Below are 22,972 nucleotides of genomic sequence, written 5' to 3' on the forward strand. Positions count from 1 at the left end.
AATGTCAGACTTTTCATAACCAAAGCATGACCATGCTAACAGAGGTAGCCACTCGTTTAGGGATAAGGTCCTGGATTTGTTTTGATTGGTCCTTCTGTTTGGAGCTAACTGGTTCTGCCTTGTCTTGACTGGCCACGCTGGTATTCTCTGTGCCTGCATCCACATGGTGATTGTAAGCACCATTTTATGGAGTTATTTTTGTGCCACTGTTCTGAGTGCACATAAAAAAAATTGAGATGCACATAAAAAAAAAATTTGCCAGTACAAGTGTTGCATTTTGAGAGAACCAAATTCATTGCTGCATGCAAAAAATGTATTTCAGTGTTTGCTATTATCCATATACGCACACAGTAATAATAATGGATTGCATTTATAGAGCGCTTTTCTAGGCACCCAAAGCACTTTACAATTCCACTACTCATTCACTCCACTGGTGGAGGCAAGCTACAGTTGTAGCCACAGCTGCCAGACTGACAGAAGCAGGGTCCCTCTGGCCAACATATACTTTTTTTTTTTTTTTACTTATAGTGTTATACTGTATTACATTGCTGAAGAGACTTGTTTTCTGATCGTCAAACCCATTTCATTGCAATGTCGACCCTGTGCTAACTTGCGTATCACAAATAAACTAAACAGAAACAGTCAGCCCACACTACTGCCCTTCACCACTGTGTGGAGCTCAGATGTGCTTCTTTTATTGATTTTTATTTTTTTTTACGCTGATTTTTCCCTTTTTTCCGTATGAGCTTACCTGCGATAGCTTCTGGACACTTATAGATCATTAGAACTAAAGAAACAGCAACATTTTTATAGTTACCTTATCTTCAACGCTCCGTGTGTCTGTGGCCTACACACAGCTGAAGCCTGATTACAGCATCTGGGCACCAAACAGCGTCAATAGCCTGGAAAGGTGCTAACCGCTAGGCTAACTAGCAACAAGATGCCTTTCCTCTCCACAGATGACTACCAAAGCCTCCTGCAGAAGATTGCAATACTGGAGACAAAAATTCATCGCTTAGAAGTAAACGTGGAGGTAAATGGACTGTGTGCAAATGAACCAACCTTTCCTTTGATTCAAAACAGTGGCGATGAGCAAGCTAGAACACAGCTAAGAAGCACAGCATCAACATCCCCCGACTGTAGCTTCCTGTCTCCTTTTATGACTGTCTCCTTTTATACAAATCCATAAAAGGATTTCTATAATCCTATAAAAGCACTAAGATCTTCTAACCAGATGCTTTTAATGCAACCTAAGTCTAGGTTGAAAACCAGAGGCGACCGTGCCTTTGCTATTGTAGCTCCTAGACTGTGGAACAACCTCCCTATTGCCATTCGCTCTTCTGAGACTGTTCAATCTTTTAAATCTCGTTTAAAGACCCATCTTTTTACTCTGGCTTTGATGCAAGATAGTTTGATTATCATTTGGTTGGTTTCTATGTTTGTCTCGTCTTGCGTTGTATTTGTCTTATTTTATTTATTTATTTTCATAATTTGTGAAGCACTTTGATCAAAACTGTTGTTTTTAAATGTGCTATATAAATAAATTTTGATTTGATTGATTGATTATGACAGCAGACCTCCAGTGTCAATAAATTCTTTTCCCTCTAAACAATTACTCTCATATAACATATGTCATATACGTGTATATATATATACATATATATATATATATATATACAATTACTATTAATTCTTATAACAATTACTCTCAGGCCTACGGCTAAGCCAAACTAAAACACACAGACAGATCCTTCCCCACTCCTCTGATCTACTGCTGGACCCTCTTATCTAAGCAAATTTAACAGATTATATTCTAATAATTACTTTCTTGCACTCACGCTACGTAGGGGATGACAATGTTTTTAGGTTTGTCTTTCTTATACCAACTAAGGAGGATAAGAAAGAGGAGTAAAAGAAGCCATTTATGTCCACTGTGAGCGACCATCTTGAACAGAGGCGGTGGTTTATGACACCAACTGTCTGCCATCTATAATCCAGTTCTGAGATCCCTTCCCAGATGCCTTAACGCCCACTCACACCCTGAGCCATCTGACCTCAGGAAATCACATGATAGGGTGGGGCCAGGTTTCATAATGAGCTCACCCGAAACCCTGGCTGATTGTGACCTACACCCTTTTTAACACTGTGGCTCATGTGATTAGGTAGAGGATCATTAGGGGGTCCTTTGTCCCTCTCGGGGGGAAACTCCCACAGAGCTTAAATCTTAAATCTTGACCATTTGACCCTAGAACTGAAGCAGCTTCTCGGATGGGAGGTGAAACGTCTTCAAGCAACTTAAAGTCCAGACGCCTTTTTGCTAAAGCTCCTTACACTGCACAACAAGTACTTTGACTTTTCATACTTTATGTCCAATTTGCCAGTACTGCAGTTTTGTGTGTAGTGAGGTGTTTTCATGGTGTTTTATTGGTGCTTTGACTAAAGGAAGGCTTCTATCAAATTCTTCCAAATGTTGTCAAACTGAGCTGTGTGATGAAGTGAGTGTGACAGAAACACTCAGACTGTGTTTCTCTGCTTCATCAAGTCAAATCTGGTCCTCAGAGACTGAATAAAGTCCTGTCCCACTAACAGCAGCTCCAACAGTCTGTTCACTGCTTTCTTCCTGTCAGTCTTCATCTTTCTGCTGCGTCTCCTCTTCACACTGACCACTTTCTATCTAACAGTGAGCTCCCAGTGAAGCAGCAGCATTCAGCCTGTTAGAGTCAACACAAATGTCTCCATCCAAGCTCATGTTGTGCTTTGTTGTCCTCTCAGTCCCCCAGGTGGAGGTGGATTCAGGGGTGGAGTCTGTCCAACTGCCCCTCAAAACCACACTTCACCTGCCTGAAGACGCTAAAGTGGAGTGGAAGATCAGTCCATACACAAAGGTCCACGTGTATAAGAACGGCTCTGACCAGCCTGAAGAACAGGACCAGGTTTACAAAAAACGAACAAAGATGAATAAAGACCTGCTGAAAACTGGAGACCTCAGTCTGACCCTGAAATACCCCACAGATGGAGACAACAGGACCTACACCTGCACCGTCTACAGCAGGGAGGGAAACATCCTGCTGAAGAGAAAAGTGGTGCTGAAAGTCAGAGGTCAGTGCTGTAGATACAGGTCAAAGGTCAGAGGTCATGCAGGAGTTTATTCTCTAAAAGCTTTTAGTTTGAATCTATTTTCAGTTCATTCAAATAAAATAAATTCTCTGATGTTTTGATCTAAAAGTCAAAAATGTCAGGCGGAGCAACTGTGTGTTTAAATGAACAGACTAAGAAGACCATTAAAAATGATCCTAACTTCATAACAGGCTCTAGCATGACTTGAGTTTAGATGAAATCAATAGTTTTGTTAATTTTTATGGAATGCCAGGACTGCCAAAATGAATTAATTAAATACACAGTTAAATAATTAACTAAAATTGGAATTAATTAATTTATTATTGACACAATTAATTAATTATTTATTAATATATTTTGTATTTTAAATAATTATTGACACATGTAATTCATTGTTTCACGATGTATTTATTTATTTCATTTTGGCAGTCCTGACCTCTGGTCTGGTCTAAGGAAGGAAAACACTCGGTGTACAAATGCTCAATCAACAATTATTTTATTCCATACAATTCAACACTTTATGAGCATAAACCATCCGGAGGGGAGATGAGCACGGGAGGGTGTCCGCCTGATCTCGATGTGTCTGAGCGTTTCTTACATTCTTATAGCTTCAGCCCCCCTCCACCTAGTCATAAAACCTAAACATTCACATTCTTTCTCTCTTACGGCGCCTAAGTGACGGCCTTGGCTCCCTGTTTTACCTCCTCCTGATGAGATGGGGCAGAAAACCTCCGGTATGCTCTGTTCTCTTCTAATCAGACAAATAAGGCCATAACTCTCTGAAAACAGTATTTCTTATAACTCAGCAATATAATGCATCATAAAACAATATCATTCATTCACAATGAACGGCAGTCTAATGTAATACAAATAAGTTTAATAAATCTAATAGTTATCATCACTTCAGGAGACTAATGCAAACTAAAACTACATAATAATTTCAAAATCTTTAATCAGGGGTATAACGTGACATAAGATAATATAATAATCTCACATTGTTCATGAATTTATTTTATCTGTCAGTGTCATCCATCAAACTCAGGGGGCGCGGTTTAACGCTGATCGAGTTTAAACCATTGCTTCAGCCTGGTGGCCCTGTTTGTTGGTCAAGTTACTTGAAAAAAGTAATCAGTAACTAATTACTGATTACTTTCCCCCAAAAGTAATCCTGTTACTTTACTGATTACTTATTTTCAAAAGTAATTAATTACATAGTTACTTAGTTACTTTTGAAAAACATGATTTACAACCTGAATAGGTGATAAAGTGATAGATCTTTCAGCCCAATTCTACTTTTTCTGCATAATCCATCATACAAAATGTAATCAAATGGAAACGTCTCTTTTTAAAACTTGTTTTATTAGTTTTAATCTTCTAACTTTATGCATCAAGCAAAAATTAAATTATATGCAACATTCTCTGACTGGAAGAAATTTGTTTAACATTTAAACCTATTTTCTGCACATTCCAGCACATAAAATAAAATATTTTTTTGTGTTTACACTCAGTCTTTCAAATAAATGCAAGTGAAACACAGCAGAAAATACATAAAATCAAAGACTCAGCGGTCCTTTTGCTCTATTTTCACCTCTGTAGCAGGTGGATGTTTGCCCTGGTGCAGGTGCCGCAGCGGTCAGTGGAAGAATCCGGCAGTTTCTCTGTGAATTTCACATTCCCGTGGCGGCGTAGCGCACTCGGTGCTTGTGTGGAAGTTTAGGGGTTTTTTCACTGTAAAAAGAAGTTTTCTTCCCACGCACAACGGACACTAATGTTTTTGTTACTCTCTCCTGCACTCGATATATGATCCACTGTTGATCTGCACACAGCTGTTGCCATGAACGTTGCGCTCGCTTACGTCATTGTCATGAGACACTCTCTCAAAAAAATCACGGTTTTAGTAATGCAGTAACGCAGCGTGCCTCCGGGAAAGTAACAGTAATCTAATTACCGTGTTTGCAATAGTAATCCCTTACTTTACTCGTTACTTGATAAAGTAATCGGATTACAGCAGCGCGTTATTGTATTTGGTGCCCATCTCTGGTCACCAAATACACTTTAAATATTTTTTTTTTTAGCTGAGAATGTAGCGGTTTAATCTTCAGATATTTGGTCTGTTTGTCAAGATAGAGCCTCTTTGCAAAAGTGCTTCGATGACTTCGGAGATGTCTGCCCAGCCCAGTCTCACGGCAAAGTGTGTAATAGTCCATCTAAGGAACTTGGAAAGAAAAGTGTCTGGACTTCTTAAAGTTTCCATGAAGACGAGCACATTATGTTAACCCAGGGTCTCCCTGCTGGGTCACATGAAAGTGTCGGCAGTATCAAACTAATCTAACGGTCATCTATGAATCTAATTCATGGGTCATATTGATATTCTTTTACAGAAAATCATCCTTATTACTGCCAACAAGTCCAAAGAAAAATCTACAGTGTAAAGAACACAAAAATATTGCAGTCAAGCACAAAACTGTTAGTTTGTCGCACATCAAAGTGGGATGAATTTAATCGGTTGAACAGGTGTTCCTGCATGTTCTGTGTTATCTGCATTTCCATCAGCGTAAGACTCAGCAGCAAATTAGAATCAAGCATAATAACGTTTATACATTTAATAAGTCACCAAATTTATACATGCTTCCAGCTGATTTATAACCGAAACGTCAAAGCTGCTCCAGAAGTTTGAGTTTGTATTCCATCATCTGCAGATTAAATGTATGAGAGTGAAGATAAGATATAAAGCAAACGTCAAACACAGACTCAGTCTACGTACACATTTGATATGAGGTCAGCAATTCCAGTATCTGTGCCCTGTTTTAAGATCATATATGTAAAAATGTTGTCTGATCTGCGTTGATGCAGCTGCTCAGAGTCCATGGTTACCATGTTTACTGCATAAGGGATTGTGAATTAAACAGCTGGCACTGTGGTAACTTTCCTGCAACATGAGTGTTTACGTTTTTCATGCAAAAGAACTGTCTAACTTGGATACCTGAGGTTAACTTGGATAAATTTTAGGAGTATCGTAGATAACGCCCACGTGAGCTGTGTGACTGTACACCACTACACTGAGATAAATCGGCTATTACTGAAATACACGTGCTATATAATAACATCAACATAAAAAAACACCACACAAATCAGATGTTAACGTCATTTATTTTTATTTTAATAAACTTTGATAATTCTAACAGATAGCTGGTGCTTAGAATAAAGTTGAATAACTATTAAAAAACAGATGATGTAATATTTCTGGATGGGCTGAAGTCTTTCAGTATCCATGCTGGTCCTATGCTGCTCCTCTTGGTGGAAATGAGCTTTTTAATGTTAGTTTTAACTTGAAATTCACGGTTTAACAAAAAAATAATCACACATATGAACACCATATAATAAAGAAACCTGAACGGTTCAGTCTAATGTGCTCCAGTGAGACATTAGACTTCAGTAAAACTATGCAGTTATGAAACCCAACTTTAATCTGACCTAAACCAATTTGATGCATGCAGGTAAACTGAGGGTCTGTCAAGCTGATCACTGGTGTTGCGAGGAAAATGTCGGCTCGTGATTTATGTTACAGAAACACAGAGACATGAAAGCAGGCGGAAAGAGACGGCCGCTCGGTGAAAATGAGAATCTGCAGATGCAATACGTGGAACACACAAATCTAACCGGTTAACGTAAAAAAACTGTTAAGCTGGGACACCGGAGCTCGGTACACTCTGTCAGCTGACTGTTAGCTGAGCTAGTGACATCTCTGAAAACATCGGAGCACTTTTGCAAACATGTTCTATATTGACCAGCTGACCAGACATGTGAACTTTACACCACTACATTCATGGCTAAAACATTATGAAAAGTATTGACAAGCAAAAGTATAGACAAACAGGGTATTTTAAAAGTTACATTTTAGAGTGCCACCGCCATTGCTGATTGTGATATGAGATGCATTCTGGGATAGCTGGCTGCTCCGAGTCCACACCCACAATCGATTATCTAGAATCGACCTGTCTTGACTTACTTTGGAAGGTAACCAATCAGATGTTAGACACGATGCAGTGGCAGAAAGTGAAGACGTTCCTCACTCGATGCCGTAATCTGATGAAAACTTGCAGGATGTCAAAGACGCTCCACTGAGCTCCAAAGAGCTCTGGGCTGTGCTTATTAGAATGAATTAAAGGAGAGAAATAGCCGGCCCTCGCCTCGTTCACCTGTTCATTGAAAGCAGTCGTTCATGCTTTCATTTCTTGATGACGGAGCTGAAGATTCACCTTCTTCCGTCTCCTTTCTGCCCTCCGGCATTGTCTTTTCAGACTGTGAATGTCTTTGTGAATCCAGGGCAGCGAGCGAGCACCACGTTTAGTCCTGATCTTAAAAGGTGCAGTTGAATCTAAAGTGGATGTACAAAGGAGGTTCAGATCATTCAGAGTGTTTGTGTGTGTGAGGGAGGAGGAATACCAGTGGTGGTAGGAAACACTGATGAACATGTTTCTCCTGTTTCCTCATGAAAAGAGCGTCAGCGTACTGACACAGCTTCTTTTGCCTGATCACTTGGAAAAATGATCTCAAACAGAATCCATGAATCCTGGCATGTAGCTTCATGCCCTCCTGGGTTTTAAATGCACCTTAGAACACACATGCATCAACACTACATATGAGCAGGCGGAGGGAGGTTTGGAGTCTTCACACACCCCGTTCTCTACGGCCTGCTGGAGCGGGGGGCTGAGAGGAGGAGTTGGCCATCCGATTGGGGTCTGGAATGTGGGGCCTCCCTGCTGCTGCGGAGTCGGGGCAGTCTGCTTCTCTCCGCTTGGGGAGTGTGATTGTGTGTACAGCATCTCTTTATGTCTGTCTCCACGTTGGGTGAGTATTGAGTAGTTGCATATGAGAGCATGAGGGAGGGAATGGATGTTTGTATCTGTGTGTGCCTGTATGTCTGTGTCTATATGTCAGGTTGGGTATCAGACGTCACCTCTCTGGGGACATCTCTGGCCCTCCAAGGTATGGAGGCCTATCTCCCCCCACCACTTCCCCTGCCAGTGGCAGACACCCTCAGACATCGGTGCGTTGGTGGGTGTTTGTGTCCAGGGATGGGCGTCCGGGTACACACCGGCTCACTCCTGGTGGCTGCTTGTCGGGGCCTGGAGTCTGGGGCTCGCTCGGGCCACTTCGGGGGTGGGGTACCCTTGGCCTCTCGGCCTGGGGCTCGGTCACTCTGGCACAGCTGGCTGCCGGCGGAGCTCACGGGCACGTCACTGCAACCCCCCTGGCTTCTGCTCCGCGGCTGCTGAGTGAATCCTCATCTGGGGCTCTCCTCAGCTCTTTCTGGGATAGTGGCGCGGCTGCCCCTCTGTTGGTCTTCCTTGGTCTCTTGTGCTCTGGGGGCCTCTGGATGTCTGGGGCCTGGATCTCCTTCATACCTGCTTCATGCCCTGATGGACGGGGTTGTGGCTCCCCACACCCTCTAGCAGATCATTACATGAAGGAACCTTTTAAATACAAGCATGCTCACACTCACTAACTACAGAAGAGCGCAGTCCTGGGAACAGCTAAGATACTGCGCAGGACCCTTAAGCTCCCAGGCCTCTGGTAGAGGACCCGAGCTTGAAGGATAAACCGCCCGCAGAGGCGTGCTGGGTGTTTTTTGTATATATATATATATTCTCTGCAGACATAGAGGACAGTTACATGGAGACATAGAGGACAGTCACAAGTACCTGGGGATCCCGCAGGCGAATGGGAACCATGAAGAGGCCTCTAGAAAAGCTGCAACCACCAAGTACCTGCAGAGGGTCAGGCAAGTCCTGAGGAGTCACCTGAACGGTAAGAACAAGATCCGGGCCATCAACACATGGAGGGTTTCACCCCAAGTCCAGCACCCTGAGGCTGTACGCTAAGCGGAAAGAAGGGGGCCGGGGACTGGTGAGTGTCAGCACCACAGTCCAGGATGAGACAAGGAACATCCAAGAATACATTGGGAAGATGGTCCCAACTGACCGAGTGCTCAGTGAATACCTCAGGCAGCAGAAACCCAAGAAAGAGGAGGGAGACGAGGAACCATCATGGAAGGACAGACCCCTGCACGGTATGTACCACCGGCAGATAGAGGAGGTGGCTGATATCCAGAAATCCTACCAGTGGCTGGACAAAGCTGGACTGAAAGACAGCACAGAGGCACTAATCATGGCAGCACAAGCACATCTTGTGGGACTTCCAGATACAGACGGACAAATTGGTGGTGGCTAACCAACCGGACATAGTGGTGGTAGACAAACAGAAGAAGATGGCTGTAGCGGTTCCGAATGACAGCAATATCAGGAAAAAGGAACACGAGAAGCTGGAGAAATACCAAGGGCTCAGAGAAGAGCTCGAGAGGATGAGGAGGGTGAAGGTAACGGTGGTTACCTTCACCCTCTACATATATATATATATATACATATATATATATGTAGTGAGCTTGAACTCTGTGTCAAAGATTCAAGTTGCAGTTATCTATATTTCCTATCACCTTAAATCGTCACTCAAAGACAAGTATCTCTGACAGTGTATAAACAGAAGTATTATATATAAGAGACAAATATTGTTCGCTTAATATGTTGGCATTATTACATTTGGCTCAATGCTTACATATATGTGTAAAAAGAAAATGTACGAGCTGTGAAAACTGTTTCTGATAGAATGAAGATCAGACTGATATATGAAATATTCCTTTATTGGGTGAGAAAATCAGACCATGTCATAACTGCTTTAAGTCATACAGAATAGATATCAGAGCCTTAAACAGGCTGATGTCTGCTAAATGGGTCAAACTGGGCAGAAAGTATACAAACACATAACATCCTTATAGAATATGATGTAACACTATAGATCAACTTACCTCAGAATATATAAAGCATATAAACAATTACAGCAATATGATGCAACAAACACAGCAGTGCTACTAATCCAAAATACTCAAAGCTTCATAGAACTGAAACAAACATTTATTTTTAGCTCCATTCTGCTGCTGATACATACTTTAGGTTTCTGAATATTAAACTTGTTGCTGCCTTTCATAGTGTGTAACTTGAAGGCCCTGAGTACTTTCTCCCACACTGAAAACACTGGAATGATAACATTATTTGAACATTACCTAATAAGACTGATTCAGGACAGACAACTAGTTATGTTAAGCTTTCCTAGCAGTCCTTCACAAACAGGGAACAGTCTGTCTATTCTCTCCATCTGTCAGCTGCTGCTGGCTCTTCCTCCTCCTCTTCCTCACACACTGCTGAGTTTGTCCTGGTGGATCATCAGGGGTGCAAAGCCTCACAGATGATGTGCAGCAGTGGGTCCCTCAGTCTGTCCTCACTCTGGACACTTGCAGTCGTCACACATGGAAATCAAATGTGTGATAAGCTGCAGGATTCAAACACAAGTGTAACTTATAAATACATGTTCATACTTTTATTCCACAATCACAGAGAAAGAAACAGAGAGAGAGTGCAGGACAGACAGACAGGTGACAGTCTCAGGTGTACACACTGCTACAAAACAGCACAAGAGAAGGAGGATTTAGTGTTTGTGTTATTACGAGTGCTAAACAAGAAGAGTTCCCAGATGGTCCAGTGGACACATGTGTGACTCCTGTGATTAAAGCATCTTTCTTTCAGCTTAACGAGTGAACCGTCAGCTCGTTCAAACACACGTTAAAGTCCGTTTGGCTCGACACCACCGAACAGAGGCAGCAATATAACATAGCCAACATTAACAGTGCAGTGAATCCTGCTTGTGCCGTGATATTCAGGACTGCAAACCGAGCAGCATCACTGACTTTCAGCTTGTTGTGTTTGTGGATATATGACTGACTTTAATTATCCATAAAATCATCACATTCTCTGTAAGATTAATGTCAACTATATATTTATTTAGAAGTAGAGGCTTTAAAACCAAGTTAATGCTGAAAGCACAAACATCACTAATGTCACATAACTTTGCCGACATGTGGCCAACAGTAATGTTTTAATGTTCTTCATTATTAAACATTCGCACATAAATAAGTGACATCATATTCAGTACTTTTGACAGTTCACTGTTCGGCCGCTCCCTTCTGCCATATTTTGCGGCAAAATTATCCACACCCACTGCCACGCTATGAATTGTGGGATATATGGGACCACAAAGCGTGCACTGGACCACGCTTGATATTTGGGGAAATCGACGGCGCATTTGGAGTATGCATTTGAAGTACACTTCAAATGTGACGTAATCGCACTCAAAATGCGTACTTCAAGCGTGCGGTCTCTTAATTGGGACACAGCCTTTGTACAGCTCATGTTGTGTTTGTTGTCTTCTCAGTCTGTCAGATGGAGGTGGAGGAGGGGGCGGAGTCTGTCCAGCTGTTCTTCAAAACTACACAAAACCTGTCTAAAGATGCTAAAGTGGAGTGGTGGGAGGTGACTTCATACCACAAGGTCCATGTGTATGAGAACGGTTCTGACCAGCCTCACGAACAGCACCAGGTGTACAGAGACCGAACACAGATGAATGAAGACCTGCTGAAAACTGGAGACCTCAGTCTGACCCTGAAACACCCCACAGAGAGAGACAGTGGAGAATACAGATGTGGAGTCCGGAAAAATGGATGGATCATTAGAAGAAAAAAAGTTCAGCTTAAAGTCAAAGGTGTGTGTGTTTGTCTGGCTATCTTCCTCGCTACACTGTACAGCCCTGTGTCTTAGAAAGACTCAGGAGAGTCTTCTCCAAGGACAACATCCAAGTGTACTTCAGACCCAGCAACACAGTCAGACAGAAAATGGTTCATCCCAAAGAAAAAAACTCCTAAACACAAACTTAACAATGTAGTCTCCAAAAGTTGATTCTGTTCATCTGGACGTAGCGTTTTGTGGGAGAAACGTTTCGTCACTCATCCAAGTGACTTCTTCAGTCTCAGCTGACTGCAGGTTTCCCGAAACCTTATAAACAGTACATTTGCATAATGACTGAAACCAGCCCACTGAAGGAACAATGGCCTCGGAGGTCAGTTCCTTCATCATAATTATGCTGAAATCAGCATTGTAAGATGGCGAAAGATGTACCCTTAGGCCCCCTCCTCGATTCAGAGATGGTCTTTCCCTTTTCACGTAAATGGCCTCCTTGACTCCGCGCTCAAACCAGCGTTCCTCCCTGTCCAGGATGTGTACATCCTCATCATTGAAAGAGTGTCCACTGGCCTGTAGGTGTAAATAAACTGCAGAGTCCTGGCCTGATGAGGTTGCTCTTCTGTGTTGTGCCATCTGCTTCGCTAAAGGTTGTTTGGCTTCCCCGATGTATAAATCCTGGCAATCCTCCTGGCACTTAACAGCGTACACTATGTTACTCTGTGTCGGGGGACCCGATCCTTGGGGTGGACCAATTTTTGGCGCAGCGTATTTTGGGGTTTAAAAGCCACAGAGACACGGTGTTTAGAAAAAATGCGTCTCAACTGTTCCGATACTCCTGACACATATGGGATCACTACAGGTTTTCGCCTGGGCAGCGGTTGTCCTTCTCTCCTGGATCGACTGGAGCTTTGTTTAGGTGCCTTTCCCGCTTTGACAAAAGTCCAGCTGGGATAACCACATTTACTCAGGGCCTTCTTGATGTGCTGTTCTTCTGCCTCCCTGGCCGCTGTGTCAGTGGGGATGGTGTTCGCTCTGTGTTGTAGCGTCCTGATGACCTACCAGCCCATTGTTCCTTCAGTGGGCTGGTTTCAGTCATTATGCAAATGTACTGTTTATAAGGTTTGGGGAAACCTGCAGTCAGCTGAGACTGAAGAAGTCACTTGGATGAGTGACGAAACGTTTCTCCCACAAAACGCTACGTCCAGATTAACAGATTCAACTTTTGGAGATTTACTTTCCTGGATGATTGAGAATGCATCAAGATTCCTTAATCATAATTATGCTAATTCTCATGACCATTGATCATCAACCACTGACCAAAACCCACTGATCAATGGCCATGAGTACCATCCAAAGAGAGCTGGGGGATGGCTGCAATCACAGCATTGTAATATGGGGAAAGATGTACCCTTAGGCCCCCTCCTCGATTCAGAGATGGTCTTTCCCTTTTGAGTTAAATGGCCTCCTTGACTCCGCGCTTAAACCAGCGTTCCTCCTTGTCCAGGGTGTGTACATCCTCATCATTGAAAGAGTGTCCACTGGCCTATAGGTGTGAATAGACTGTGGAGGCCTGACGAGGTTAACAATGTAGTGTATGGCTTCATAGGGGATGACAATGTTATTAGGTTTGTCTTTCTTACACCAACTAAGGAGGATAAGAAAGAGGAGTAAAAGAAGCCATTTATGTCCACTGTGAGCGACCATCTTTGAACAGAGGCGGTGGCTTACGACACCAACTGTCTGCCATCTATAATCCAGTTCTGAGATCCCTTCCCAGATGCCTTAACGCCCACTCACATCCTGGGCCATCTGACCTCAAGAAATCACATGATAGGGTGGGGCCAGGTTTCACAATGAGCTCACCTGAAACCCTGGCTGATTGTGACCCACACCCATTTTCGCACCTCGGCTCATGTGATTATGTAGAGGATCATTAGGGGGTCCATTGTCCCTCTTGGGGGGATACTCCCATAGAGCTTAAATCTGGGACTCTTCACCATTTGACCCTAGAACTGAAGAAGCTTCTCGAATGGGAGGTGAAACGTCTTCAAGCAACTTAAAGTGCAGACGCCTTTTTTCCAAAGCTTGTTACACTGCACAACAAGTACTTTGACTTTTCATACTTTATGTCCAATTTGCCAGTACTGCAGTTTTGTGTGTAGTGAGGTGTTTTCATGGTGTTTTATTGGTGCTTTTACTAAAGGAACACTTCTATCAAATTCTTCCAAATGTTGTCAAACTGAGCTGTGTGATGAAGTGAGTGTGACAGAAACACTCAGACTGTGTTTCTCTGCTTCATCAAGTCAAATCTGGTCCTCAGAGACTGAATAAAGTCCTGTCCCACTAACAGCAGCTCCAACAGTCTGTTCACTGCTTTCTTCCTGTCAGTCTTCATCTTTCTGCTGCGTCTCCTCTTCACACTGACCACTTTCTATCTAACAGTGAGCTCCCAGTGAAGCAGCAGCATTCAGCCTGTTAGAGTCAACACAAATGTCTCCATCCAAGCTCATGTTGTGCTTTGTTGTCCTCTCAGTCCCCCAGGTGGAGGTGGATTCAGGGGTGGAGTCTGTCCAGCTGCCCTGGAAAACCACACTTCACCTGCCTAAAGACGCTAAAGTGGAGTGGAAGATCAGTCCATACACAAAGGTCCACGTGTATAAGAACGGCTCTGACCAGCCTGAAGAACAGGACCAGGTTTACAAAAAACGAACAAAGATGAATGAAGACCTGCTGAAAACTGGAGACCTCAGTCTGACCCTGAAATACCCCACAGATGGAGACAACAGGACCTACACCTGCACCGTCTACAGCAGGGAGGGAAACATCCTGCTGAAGAGAAAAGTGGTGCTGAAAGTCGGAGGTCAGTGCTGTAGATACAGGTCAAAGGTCAGAGGTCATGCAGGAGTTTATTCTCGAAAAGCTTTTAGTTTGAATCTATTTTCAGTTCATTCAAATAAAATAAATTCTCTGATGTTTTGATCTAAAAGTCAAAAATGTCAGGCGGAGCAACTGTGTGTTTAAATGAACAGACTAAGAAGACCATTAAAAATGATCCTAACTTCATAACAGGCTCTAGCATGACTTGAGTTTAGATGAAATCAATAGTTTTGTTAATTTTTATGGAATGCCAGGACTGCCAAAATGAATTAATTAAATACACAGTTAAATAATTAACTGAAATTGGAATTAATTAATTAATTATTGACACAATTAATTAATTATTTATTAATATATTTTGTATTTTAAATAATTATTGACACATGTAATTCATTGTTTCACGATGTATTTATTTATTTCATTTTGGCAGTCCTGACCTCTGGTCTGGTCTAAGGAAGGAAAACACTCAGTGTACAAATGCTCAATCAACAATTATTTTATTCCATACAATTCAACACTGAGCATAAACCATCCGGAGGGGAGATGAGCACGGGAGGGTGTCCGCCTGATCTCGATGTGTCTGAGCGTTTCTTACATTCTTATAGCTTCAGCCCCCCTCCACCTAGTCATAAAACCTAAACATTCACATTCTTTCTCTCTTACGGCGCCTAAGTGACGGCCTTGGCTCCCTGTTTTACCTCCTCCTGATGAGATGGGGCAGAAAACCTCCGGTATGCTCTGTTCTCTTCTAATCAGACAAATAAGGCCATAACTCTCTGAAAACAGTATTTCTTATAACTCAGCAATATAATGCATCATAAAACAATATCATTCATTCACAATAAATCGGCAGTCTAATGTAATACAAATAAGTTTAATAAATCTAATAGTTATCATCACTTCAGGAGACTAATGCAAACTAAAACTACATAATAATTTCAAAATCTTTAATCAGGGGTATAACGTGACATAAGATAATATAATAATCTCACATTGTTCATGAATTTATTTTATCTGTCAGTGTCATCCATCAAACTCAGGGGGCGCGGTTTAACGCTGATCGAGTTTAAACCATTGCTTCAGCCTGGTGGCCCCGTTTGTCCTTCGCCACTCTCAATCAAATTAAAATAAATAAATGATAACAACAAAGGTCAATCAAGTGGACCAATACGGCAAGGCAGAGATGGTCCACTTCGTAAAGTAATTCCGTTGGGCTTCTCTCTTTGCCTTCAGACAGTAATTCTGATGGCAAAAGAACCAAACGGGACAGGCGGCAAAAAATAAAGGACTGCAAACCGAGCAGCATCACTGACTTTCAGCTTGCTGTGTTTGTGGATATATGACTGACTTTTATTATCCATAAAATCATCACATTCACATCACAAGGTCAACTATATATATATATAGAAGTAGAGGCTTTAAAACCAAGCTGACGCTGAAAGCACAAACATCACTAACGTCACATAACTCTGACGACATGTGGCCAACAGTAATGTTTTAATGTTCTTCATTATTAAACATTCGCACATAAATAAGTGACATCATATTCAGTACTTTTGACAGTAAACTCTTCGGCCGCTCCCTTCTGCCGTCTGCCGTATTTTGTCGCAAAATTATCCACACCCACTGCCGCGCTTGGAATTGTGGGATGGGACCACAAAGCGTGCACCGGACCACGCTTGATATTTGGGGAAATTGACGGCGCATTTGGAGTACACTTCGAATTGGGACAGCCGTCGTCACGTGGCGGTGACGTACTCGCACTTGAAATGCGTACTTCAAGCGTGCGGTCTCTTAATTGGGACACAGCCTTTGTACAGCTCATGTTGTTTTTGTTGTCCTCTCAGTCTGTCAGGTGGAGGTGGAGGAGGGGGCGGAGTCTGTCCAGCTGTCCTTCAAAACCACACAAAACCTGCCTGAAGATGCTAAAGTGGAGTGGTGGGAGGTGAGTTCATACCACAAGGTCCACGTGTATGAGAACGGCTCTGACCTGCCTCACAAACAGCACCAGGTGTACAGAGACCGAACACAGATGAATGAAGACCTGCTGAAAACTGGAGACCTCAGTCTGACCCTGAAATACCCCACAGAGAGAGACAGTGGAGAATACAGATGTGGAGTCCGGAAAAATGGATGGATCATTAGAAGAAAAAAAGTTCAGCTTAAAGTCAAAGGTGTGTGTGTGTCTGACTGTCTTGTGTGCGTTTGTGTGTGTGTGTGTCTGACTGTCTTGTGTCTCCTCTGCAGGGAGAGTTCACGTCCAGGATTAAACAGGGGACATCAGGAACAGAAGCAGCTCCATTGATCCGACTCCTCTGATGGCTGATCAATCAGTTTGATCTGTGTGTTCTTTGGTTATTGATCAGTGATGTCAGAGTGGAGTCAGTGTGATGTTGTTGTTGTGTGTTAAAATAACTCAGTTGTTTGGTGGTGGCAATGGCGGAGCTTCCACAGAGGCCAGCAGCTGAATGAGGGAGAGGGGAGGCAGGAGGAGGAGAGACCCGAGGCAGCTGCCGGTCCGAGTGTCAGCAGTCTTTCTCGGTCAGATATAAACCAAGTTTAGGTGTAGTTTATTTTCGTTGTGCTGACTTTGCAGTCAGTTACAATAACTCATACTGCGTACTAGCTAGCATGACGGAGTTTCTATACTGCTGGGTGGGTGCTATGATGTTACTGATAGTGAACTTTATTTTATTCATAAGGTTAGTTTGTAGAGTTGCCAACTGTCCCCTGAAAAATGGAATCATCTCGAATTCAGAGTAAATATTTCGTATTGAGTTGAAACACAGTTTGTCCCGTACGTCAACTACAATGAAAAAGACACAAAGCTCAAAACAACAGCAGCACGTTTAAGCTTGATAAACTGTTAGAATTTATTTAGTATTACTTTGTAGTATCAGTTTATGTTTGCTGGAGCCACAGCCGTAAATGCTGCTGGTCATGATATCGGTTTGGATATGTGGTGAGAGGGAAACATGCAGATGAAACCAGGAGATGTCCTTACTGAATCATCAGAGCTGAACAGGTGATGGAGAAACAGGTTTACCTGTTAGGTGACATGAATGAGTTGAAGGGAAGTTATGAACTGTTTCTGAGAGACAAATAACACCAGGATCCTTTTCTACGTAGCTGACAGCTGGTAACTGTGCAGGGGCGGGTCTAGCAAAGTGTTGCCAGGGGGCCAGGTAGGGCATTAACAGGGAAAGGGGGGCACAAAGAAATACTTTTCTTTCTTATTGTCATTTAAAATATCTAGCTTTTATTAAATAATTATCTGAAGCTTACAACCAAAGTTTTTATCTGATTTAAAATGTATAGAAATCATACATATACCAACAAGATCTAACAAGGGTCTTCTCTCATTCTCTCTCCCTCCCTCTCCTGTTTCTACTTCAAATATGAAACTGATCAATGATCAGTTATATATATATATATATCTATATATATATACATACATATATATACATATACATATATATACATATACATACATATACATACATATACATATACATACATATACATATACATACATATACATACATATATATACATATACATATACATACATATACATATATATACATATACATATACATACATATACATATATATACATACATATACATATATATACATATACATACATATACATATATATACATACATATACATATATATACATACATATACATATATATACATATACATACATATACATATATATACATATACATATATATATATATACACATATATATATATATATATATATATACGTATATATATGTATACATATATTTATATTTATATATATATATATTTATATATATATATATACACACACACTTATGCTGGCAGCCGCTATGTGACCAGCTTCTTAATCAGAATCAGAATCAGAATACTTTATTGATCCCTAGGGGAAATTATTTTTTTGTTACAGTGCTCCATAATAACAGACATTAAAAAGACAGAAAATACACTAACTAAGAATAGTACAATATATACAGGCATATATATACATAAGTCGTTTATTAATAAATAGCTAAAACAGAGAAAGAAAAAAGAAACATGTGTGTGTTAAGTGGATGAGTTGTACAGGGAGATGGCCACAGGCAGGAATGATTTCCTGTGTCGTTCAGTGGTGCTTTTCGGCACTCTCAGTCTCTCACTCAACGTGCTCCTGTGACTGACCAGCATGTCAAGGAGTGGGTGGGAGGTGTTATCCAACATTGTCTTTATCTTGGACAACATCCGCCTCTCCGACACCACTTTGAGGGAGTCCAGCTCCATCCCCACAACACTACTGGCCTTACGGATCAGTTTATATTATTGTGCGATCTACTGTACAATATAAAGTGCCTTGAGTCGACTTTTGTTGTGATTTGGCACTATATAAATAAAATTGAATTGAATTGAATTTATCGAGTCTGTTGGCATCTGCGACCCTAAGCCTGCTCCCCCAGCATGCAACAGCATAGAGGATCACACTGGCCACAACAGACTCATAGAAAATCCTGAGCATTTTCTGGCAGATGTTGAAGGACCTCAGTCGCCTCAAAAAATAGAGACGACTCTGGTCCTTTCTGTAAAGTGCTGTGGTGTTTTTAGCCCAGTCCAGTTTATTGTCAATGTGTACTCCAAGGTATTTATAGTCCTCCACAATGTCAACACTGACCCCCTGGATTGAAACAGGGGTCAAGTGTTTCCTGGTCTTCCTGAAGTCCACTATTAATTCCTTGGTCTTTGCCACGTTGAGCTGCAGATGATTCTGCTCACACCACATGACAAAGGAGTCGACCACAGCCCGGTACTCTGTCTCATCATCCCTGCTGATGCATCCAACCACTGCAGAGTCATCAGAAAACTTCTGAAGATGGCAGGTCTCTGTGCAGTGGCTGAAGTCTGTGGTGTAGAGGGTGAAGAGGAAGGGGGGGAGGACAGTCCCCTGTGGTGCCCCTATGCTGCTGATCACCTTGTCAGACACACACTGTGGGAGATGTACATATTGTGGTCTTCCTGTCAGGTAATCAACAATCCAGGACACTAGAGAAGCATCCACCTGCATCGCTGTTAACATATCACCCAGGAGGGTCGGCCTGATGGTATTGAAAGCACTGGAAAAGTCAAAAAACATGACCCTCACAGTGCTCGCCGGCTGGTCCAGATGGGTGTAGACACGATTGAGCAGATAGATGATGGCGTCCTCTGTTCTGAGACAAGGCTGATAGGCAAATTGAAGGGGATCCAGATGTGGTCTGAGAATGGGTCGCAACTGGTCCAGGATGAGCCTTTCCAGGGTCTTCATGATGTGGGAGGTCAGTGCCACGGGCCTGTAATCCTGGGCGCCGCTGGGACGTGGCGTCTTTGGAATAGGGACGAGGCATGATGTCTTCCACATCACTGGTACCCTCTGCAGACTCAGACTCAGCATAAACAGTTTATGAAAGACTCCACACAGCTGGGGGGCACAGGCCTTGAGGACGCGGGGGCTCTTTTTGAATGAAGCAAAAAAACTTTGGTCCTGAGAGATGGTTCAAAACACAATTCAGACCTACCAAAGTATTATTTGTGCCAAACACATGAAGCCTTCAACTTTGTATTTGTCCCCCTGCCTCCTCTTTGGATCTTCTCCTCCTCTTCTTCCTTATCTGCCTCCTCCACCACTGCTCTCTCCTCCCTCATCTCCTCCTCAGCTGAACTGAAGTCAGGGCTGTAACATGAGGAAACGTGCAGAAATGACTGAGTCAGCATGTTGTTGAAGTGAGTTGAGTGATTGTGAGCAGATTAGATGTGCGAGCCTCCCCTGTAGAGAAAAGCAAATCTTCTCCAGAGTTTCCCACCTCATGTTTTCCTGTGTCACAGCTGATTGTCAAATCCTGGCTGTCACTAAATGAGTGGTCCAAAGGTGGAAGGAGGAGCACAGTTAGATTGTTCACCTCCTAACCTGTGAAATCAATCAGCTGAATGAAAAACACTGTGATCCTATGAGCTGACACTGTGATCCTATGAGCTGCTATCAGGGCTGCTCCATTCTCAGGATTCTCATCTGGATGATTGAAGCAGATTATTGATGAAGTCAGCAAACAGCTTTCAAAATGGCTCTTTTTCCAGGGGAACTCCCTGAAATGTAAATCTCATGGAAATGAAGAAGAAGTCCAAAGGCGTGGTTAGGCATAATCTCATGGACCAAAGGCTCTCTGTGTCATCTTGGCTCCAGGTGAAATTAACTGAGAGTGGATTTGGGCTTTTAGGGAGGGGTGAAAGCAGACCGCTGCAATGGAAAGGGCTGTGATTGGTTCATAACCAGTGTTGGGCAAGTTACTTTGAAACAGTAATTCAATTATAGTTACTAGTTACTTCTTCAAAAAAGTAACTGAGTTAGTAACTGAGTTACAATATTCTAAAAGTAATTAATTACTTGAAAAAGTAACTATTGCGTTACTTAAAAAAAACAAAGAACGTTAAACCCTCTGGGGTCCAGGGTATAATTGCCCATTTTTAACTACTTTTGATTTTCCCTCCACATTTTACCTTTAAAAACTATTTACTTTGCCTTGTTTGGTATCATTCTTTTTAGCGCAACCTCGCGTGCCTGAATTTACAGTTATGTTCTCATTTTGTCATACTGTTTAACCAGACTTGATCTAAAATCAGACAAAAAACATAAAATCAGAGTAGAAAAAGTTATTTTTACTGTAACAACCATAAACATGTTTAATGAATCATATTTCATAACTTCAAATGCAAATATTAATTGTCAATTTTAAAATCCTATGTACAAGTTTTGCAAACAACAAAGTTATTTGCATCCATTTACCTTTTACCCTTTTTTTAAATAACCATTTCAAACTATTTACAGAACAATCAGCTGTTCTTCAATAAGATGCCACACAAATTATTTGTGCCACTCCAAAAAAATAATTTCTGTCCACTATAAAGGAGAACATCACAGCCTGATACCTGCAGGTCTGACAGCAGCAGGTGTATCACTGCTGTTTCTACCTGGAGACAGCAGTCGCCTCATTGTTCTGACACACAACACAAAACTATCCACAACACTACACACTAACTACACAAGACAACACATTAACTACACACTCCAAACACGCTAAACGTCACAAATCTCACATCTCAAAACTCGCTCTCTCTCTCTTTCTCTCCCTCTCTCTTTCTCCTCTCTCTCTCTCTCTCTCGCCGTCACTCCTAAAACTGTTTTTTTGTTTTTTTTGCTCATAAGCAGAGAGTGCTTGCTAGCGCTAACGTGGCGAAACTATTGAGGAAAAAACGCCGCGTATATCTTGTTTATCATGACTCTGGTTTTACGTGGCCTATCAACACAATTTAAAAACTGGCACCTTGTTGCTTTGTCTTTAAGTGGTCATGTGATTGACTTACCACGACTACTTTATTCTTCCTCAGTCAAACAGCAGCACTCGATTGTTTTGCCCCCTGAGCTCCAGGTGTTGTGCTAGACAGTGATCGTGATTACCGTCCGCGGGAGCGCGCAGCTGCTTAAAGCTGTAGCGTCCAGATTACTTACAGCTACTTCCGTGCAGCTGATATAAGATGCTGTGAGCTGAACACAGCTTCAACCGTCTGTTTGTTGAAAAATAGTAACGGACCGCGTTTCCTTGTTAGTAACTGTAACGGCGTTGTAACGATAGGAATAGTAATTAGTTAGATTAATCGTTACTGAATAAAGTAACGCCGTTAGTAACGCCGTTACTTGTAACGGCGTTATTCCCATCACTGTTCATAACATATCTCATTTCTCAAAAAACAAATCTTGATACAAAATTTGAATACCTATTAGGAATGCATTTCATTATTTAATGCTATATGATAAATAAAAGCACACCTGGACAAAGGGGTAACATATATATACAGTGATACTTTTAGGTGTTCTAATGAAACACTTGATGAACGTTTAGCATAGCTGGACTGGCCATCAGGCATACCCGGCATTTGCCCGGTGGGCCGCTGGCGATTTTTTGTTTTTACGGGCCGATGGATTTATTATTATTTTTTTTTAGGAAGGGTATATATAATGAAAGGTGTTGGATTGGCCAATTGGTCATGATCGACTCTGGGCTGGACCAATTACAGCCGAGGAGGCCGGATGCACCCTCCCCCTTGTTTAGCAATCTTATAGACGAACTAAAGAAAATGGAGAACAAAAAAAGGAAAGGAGGTGTTTATGAAAATATCACTAAATCTGTCATTTATTAATTTTAATATTAATTAATGATCATGTCTCACCTCTAGTGTTCTTGGTCTTAATTTATGGTTTTTCCTATAGGATTGACAGATCACGTGACTCTCGCACATTGCATGCCGGGAACTCG

General features: G+C 42.0%; 1 protein-coding gene across 1 annotated transcript in view; it reads left to right on the plus strand.

Annotated features, from left to right (window-relative positions):
• LOC102082603 (uncharacterized) overlaps positions 1-20,013 on the plus strand; it is a 31,801-nt gene extending 11,788 nt beyond the window's left edge. The window contains exons 5-6 of the mRNA XM_025905223.1: positions 2,773-2,968; positions 19,773-20,013. Of these exons, the coding sequence (XP_025761008.1) occupies positions 2,773-2,968; positions 19,773-20,013 (437 nt within the window). The remainder of the gene's footprint in view (positions 1-2,772; positions 2,969-19,772) is intronic.
• The last annotated feature ends 2,959 nt before the right edge of the window (positions 20,014-22,972 follow it).

This window comes from Oreochromis niloticus, linkage group LG3 (assembly GCF_001858045.2).
Source record: "Oreochromis niloticus isolate F11D_XX linkage group LG3, O_niloticus_UMD_NMBU, whole genome shotgun sequence".
Classification (NCBI taxonomy): Eukaryota; Metazoa; Chordata; class Actinopteri; order Cichliformes; family Cichlidae; genus Oreochromis; species Oreochromis niloticus.